The sequence below is a fragment of the Mirounga leonina genome, unplaced genomic scaffold (assembly GCF_011800145.1).
Source record: "Mirounga leonina isolate KUSES-001 unplaced genomic scaffold, KU_Mleo_1.0 Mir_53, whole genome shotgun sequence".
Classification (NCBI taxonomy): Eukaryota; Metazoa; Chordata; class Mammalia; order Carnivora; family Phocidae; genus Mirounga; species Mirounga leonina.
The window spans coordinates 86,413,006-86,419,005 of NW_023270807.1; the positions used below are offsets into that span (position 1 = coordinate 86,413,006).

The 6,000-nt window shown below is 43.6% G+C and overlaps 1 protein-coding gene across 2 annotated transcripts in view; it reads right to left on the reverse strand.

Annotated features, from left to right (window-relative positions):
- Nucleotides 1–1,596, reverse strand: part of SLC2A12 (solute carrier family 2 member 12) — a 53,191-nt gene extending 51,595 nt beyond the window's left edge. For both annotated transcript variants that reach the window (XM_034990702.1, XM_034990703.1), the window contains exon 1: nucleotides 1,337–1,596. In XM_034990702.1, the coding sequence (XP_034846593.1) occupies nucleotides 1,337–1,451 (115 nt within the window). In that variant the 5' untranslated portion in view covers nucleotides 1,452–1,596. The remainder of the gene's footprint in view (nucleotides 1–1,336) is intronic.
- Between the last annotated feature and the right edge of the window lie 4,404 nt (nucleotides 1,597–6,000).

Here is a 6,000-nt window from a genome sequence, read left to right on the forward strand (position 1 = left end):
GTATCAAAATTAAATAGTCCATTTTTAATTGTTGCTGTAGAGCCCCCTCAGGACAAAGTTTCTTTTCTTCTTTGTGACATTATCACGACTATTTAGTGAACTTTTGTTGATTTGGCCACCTCAGCAAGCTCTGCGGCTCAATCTTTCAGAACTCGGAGAGAACATTGCGATTCTTTCCATGAACCCTCAAATACAAGGTTCCCTGGGCTGCTCTGAGACTGAGCCAGAGAGCACCTGGGAGAAAGGCAGCTCTGCTTAAGAGAGGGACTCAGCCATCCTGAAGGATGGCCCCAGACGTTCATTCTTGAGCAGAAGTGGGAAAGCGGGAGAAAAGCTGAGCAGGGTTCAGGGTAAGGGAAGGCTGACAGCTTCTCATTGCCTAGGAGCCAATCTGCGCCTCCAACAGAGGGGTTGTGGATTCAAGTCCAAGATCAGACAAACCCAGGACGCAAACATAACTTTATATATCCATCGCAAGGTGAAAGGTACATGCCTTTTGTATCATTTAGTGTTCTGGACTATTCATGAAATTCCAATCTATGGCCTGGGAATCTATGGTATGGTGAAGGGGAGCAGAGCTGAGAGAGAGAATTAGAGAATTATTTGTGTTTGATTTAATTTCCTATTACGATTAGTTTCTATTCCTTTGAGAACCAGCTAAAAGAGTAGGAAAGGATGGCCAAAAGCTTGCAACATGTTTGTGGGAATTGTGAATGTGGAAGTGAAGAACAGCATTCGGCAGATTAAAGATCACTGAAATGAATTAAAACTTTTTCAGATTTCACCACCTAAAAGAAAGAGTATTAAAGGAACCTCAGTTGGAAAGGCCAGTTGGAAAGAGAGCAGGAGCAAATCAAGCAGATGTTTTCGGCTTGAATTCTTTACAAATTCATTACACACGGAGGCTGGGAACTTAAAAAAGAAAGTTGTGTTCAGTGATTACATAACTAATACTTTCCTGGAGCCTACTGAAAATACTGATTTAAAACATGGTTGCAAATGTCCACTTGTTACAGATTGCCCATTTGTGACAATAAATGAAAAAGTGTGTGTGTGTGTATGTTTACACATGGGACTCTCTTGCCGGTCACTGTCCCCAAATGAACGAGTTCTACATTCTGCCAACACAGTCAATGGACCCATCCTGCCAGTAGTGGGACTTGGATCTTCACATTACAGCTCCTTGTCATTCCTGCTCCCACCGGATCCTGTCCCCTTCTCTCCACGCCCCTCGCCCGCTCACGTGTACACACACACACGCACACACGCGCGCGCACACACAGGAGCGAGAGCCGAGTACAGCTCGCCGCTGCGGCCGGCCCGTGCCTCACTTTACCTCTGGCCCGGGGAGGATGCCGGCCGCCGCCGGCTGCGCCGCCGCCCTCGGTCTCGGCCGCTCTCCCCCTGGGGCTCAGCAGCCCGGGGCCCTCGCGGTTGTCAACAGGTACCATGGTCGCGTAGAAGTTACAGGCGCCCCCGCGGCACCGCGCCGCCCCGGCTGCCCGCTCTGACAGCAGTGGTCACTTTCCCCATGGTCGCCTGCTAAAGAAGGGTGAAAAAAAAAAAACAACCCAGTGTGATTTGTAACCAACTTTGTTTCTATTTCCGAAGGCTTTGCCCTTTTCGGTGACACAGGCTGTTGCTATTCCAGGCAGCCTATCACAGGCAGTGGGAGGGCCGGGCTCCCAGGATTGTTTTCGCCTTCAGACGCGGGGCTGGAAGCGAGGGGTTAAAAGGCTTGGGGACAGAGCTCAGATCTAGTGTTTTTGGCAATTAGCTGGGGGGGGGGGGGTTGTGTGCCTGCACCTTTGAAAGGAGGCAGAGAAGAGAAACATGCAGCTTGAAAGGGAATGAGGAGAGAGAAGGGCCCAGAATGCTCACAGATGGTATCAGTTACTCTTGCAGAGAGGGGAGCAATTCATGCAAAGACATACCAGAAGGAAAAGCGTGTCAATTTTTCAGCACGACTGTTCTTCCAAGAGTCGGGACACTTACCATGTAAACAAAGCATAAAACATCTTTCCTGTGTCAGCCTGATTTTGCTCTAGGTGAATGCGGTCTGTCCTCTTTCTCTGCAAGGCCTGGCAGACAAATCCAGGCCCGAGACCAAGCGCGCACCCACCCAGACTGCAGAGATTCTTTGGACTTTTTACACCCTGAGATTATAGCAAAGTAATCCCGTTTATCTAAGCATAGTTGTCTTTAAGAGAGGAACCAACCCTGAATCTTCGGTCAGGTTGTGTGATGTGTGACGATAGCCTGCTTTGGGAGGAGGGCAATTCCAATTCAGAGAGACCAGACCCATTGTGTGTGCGTGTTAGGGGCCACAGAGAGCCGAGGCAAAAATCAGGGAGTGAGAAGGATTTTTTTCCCCCGATTTGTGAAATATTTATACAAAAGGTCTTTCAGACTTGTGATATATTACCTCCAGTTATATAGTTAGCAAATCACATTTAGTGAAAAATCTTAGAGAGGAAATGGGGATCATTTTAGAAAATTATTAAGAGTAAAAACTAAAATTTATGGAGAACTCATTATATGCCAGAAATTGTGCTAAGGACCTTAACTCAGATGATTTTTTTTTTTTTGAGATGATTCTTTCAAGGAAAAAAAACCCACTTGTGAACAGGTCCCCATATTACAGAAGAGACAGTGGAGGCTGAGTAACTTGCCTGAAGTTTCATAGCTCAACAGTTAGTGGAGGGGCTGAGACTGTGAAGCTAGGCAGCCTAATGCTGTAGCTCTCCTACAGCCTAATTTCCCAGCCTTGTCCCTCTCCGATTTTCTTGGCTTCCTTCCCTTTCAGCCCTTCTTGATTTTAAGAGGAGGCCATGAAATATGCCCTTTCGTCCTAATCACTTCCCCGGACAGAGAGGCAGATTTGTGCCGTAAGCAGAAGCCGAACTACTCAGGACTTAGTTCTACTTCTTGGCTGGATCAGAACACAGCTGTAAATGAACTCATCATTTGTATATTTCCTTTGCCCATCACTAGATATTTCTAAATTTTTCTTCTCCGTCCAGGGAATCGGGGAGCAAATGGAAAGAAACCTGTAGTAATTCAACGAGTATTGATTGTGCACCTGTTGTATGTCTGCTGATAGTGCTGGAAAGGGAAGTTCTCCAAACGTAGCCCAGCTCCCTCCTGGTTCAGAGGTGAGAAGTTCGGAATCCCCCAGATCAGCTCATCCCCACTGAAGAATGTGTAGTGCAGTGATGCTTTAGTGTTTATTTGTTCCCAGAATGTGTTATGATTGTAGGGGCAGCGGTTTTTGTCTGTGACACACACACACACCTCTCATCAGTTCTCTTTGCTGCTACCTTTTCTGCTCAGAGCCAGTGACCGCAACTGGGGCGGAGGGGGGGGGGGGGGGGGGGGGGAGGGGCATGTTCTTGCAGTAGGTGGATCGTGTAATTGCTTCTTTTATAATTGCTTCGTTTAATGATCCCAGACCCTGTGTATTCTCCAGCAGCTTGTTGGCACCCTCCAAGTGTCGGAGTGTTTGCTGTAGTCTTGGATGGGACAGAAGACAAACTTAATTCTAGAATTCCTCAGTATGGCTAAAGGCCATTCTCACTTTGATTTCTGTAGCTGAACTATACTGGGACTCCTAAGGCATAAACCAACAAGAAATCAAAAGGAATGAGCAAACAATGTGACTGACTACATCGCCTCCTGGGATAACTAATTCTGTTCTTCATTCCATTGCCGACCTGGCATGAGCCATGGCTCTTCCAGTCCGTTCTGGGCTCACCTTACTCTCCTAACTCTAAGCAAACTTTAGCAGGGGAAATTCTTTTCACCCAGGCGACAGGGGAATAGTTTTCTGCCTGAATTTCCTGAAGTAACCTGTACTTCTCCTTCAGAGTATTTTGCACGTTTCTAATTTATAGTGGATTTATTGGTGTGGATTGATCAAATTTGGCTTTTCTGTTAGACAGTAAGCTCTATGCGAGTGTGGAGCATGTTTGGTTCAGTATGGCATTCCAAGTGCTGGCACTGAGTGAATACTCAGGAAATATTTGCTGGCTAACAGACGGATTCCTGGAAGTCCAACCAACTTGAGCACTGCTAGAATGTAAACTCCAAGAGGACAGGCACCATGTCTGTGTGTCTCGTCCATCTCTGCAGCCCCAGCTCCTGACACAATACCAGGCATGCTGTAGACCCTGGATTAGTATTTCTGAAATAAGTGAGTGCTCACAAATGGAGCTTTTAGTGACCTGAAGAACTATTTAGTTTTTAAATATCAAAACCCATTTGATGACTGCCTGTAACAGTCTGTCCTTCGTCTCTCCCTTCCATTAATCTGTGTGGAGCAAATATCACCACAGGTTGTCCCTGAGCCACCGCCATTCATAAAAGCTGTCCCTCCACTCAAGAAATCTATCTTCCACGGTCAGCGCACAGGTCATTCGCCATAACACCAATTATTGTGCTATACACCATTTTAGACTACCTGCTCGTAGCCAGCACTACAGAATCCTAGAAGACATATCTTTTACATATTATAAACTGGCAAGACGGGTAAGAGGGGGCCAGAAAGAAGGCAAGGAGCATTGCCAGGTGCAGAAACATCTACCATACAACGAGCTTATATTTGTGGCAATTTTTTTTAACTTCACAACTTCATGAGGTAAATACTACCACCCCCATTTTGAGAAATTGAATTTGAGAAGTTCATGAGCATGCCCAAGATCAAAAAAGGCTTTCCAATGTTTTATTATGAACATTTTCAATAACACGGGAAAACGAGGAATCTGTAATCAATACATTACAACATCCTTGCTCGTTTTCCTGTCTATACCTCAATCCCTCTTATCCAGCCATCGACCCATCTTAGTTTTTATGAATTTCAAGGTAAGTTGAAATACTTCGGCATGTGTGTCATTAACTAGAGTTTAATATTTGTTTAAGTTCTTTTATTTTCTTTGCGACATTTTACATACAATGAAGTGCACAAATCCTAAGGGTCCCATGACATGATTCCAGAAAAACACATACAACCCCCATTAAGTTACAGAACATGCCCATCATCCCCAAAAGTTCTTTTATATCTCTTCTGAGTAAATTCCCACCTCAACCTCTGGAAGCAACCAATGTTCTGATTTTTTTTTTTTCCACATGAGTTAACTTCACCTGTTCTAGCTCTTCACGTCGCGGAATCATAAAGTATGTAGTGTTGTGTAAGGCTTCTTTCCCTGAGCATAGTTTTCAGATTCACTCACGTTTGTGTGTGTGGTTAGAAGTTCATTCTGTTATTGCTGAATTGTATTCCATGGGAGAATATACCATAGTTTATTTATCCATTTTCCTACTGAGGTACACCTGGGCTGTTTCCAGTTTGGGCTGTTATAAATAAAGCTGTTTTGAGCATTCCTGTGCAAGTCTTTTTTGTGGAACATAAAATTTCAAGCACAGCGGTCCAAGTTCATTTGATTCCAAAACCCACATGTTTTCCACTACACCCCGTTGCTTCTCGGCAGTGTATCTTACTGCACTATGTTTATGTGGAATGTACCTCCAGAGTTTTTAATCCCAAAATGGTTCATTACAGTGTAAACACAAGTGGAGAAATATGATCTTTAGACAAAAAATACCCAAATAGAAATTCAGCTCTTCATTACCCATAGTCCAATAAAATATTCATCTTGGTATGATTTTTTTGAAGGATAGTTACCATTTTGCCTGTTTATACTATCTAAATAACTTCTTTCTCTAAAAGTTTTCAATATAACTTTGTTTCCTATATGTAGAATATTACCAATCACAACATGTGGATTAAAGTTCCTCAAATTACAAAAGAAGCATGGTTGAATTTATTATATGTTTGCTTGATATAAAACTATAGAATAAATCATTAAAAGAAAGAGTATAGCAATAAAAAATGTTATACTATTATTATAAATGGGAAAATCAGAGTAGAAAATTGCATGCTGATTACCATTACAGTAATTTTTAAAAACATATGTGCATATTGGTAGTGACTAGAAGGGAACT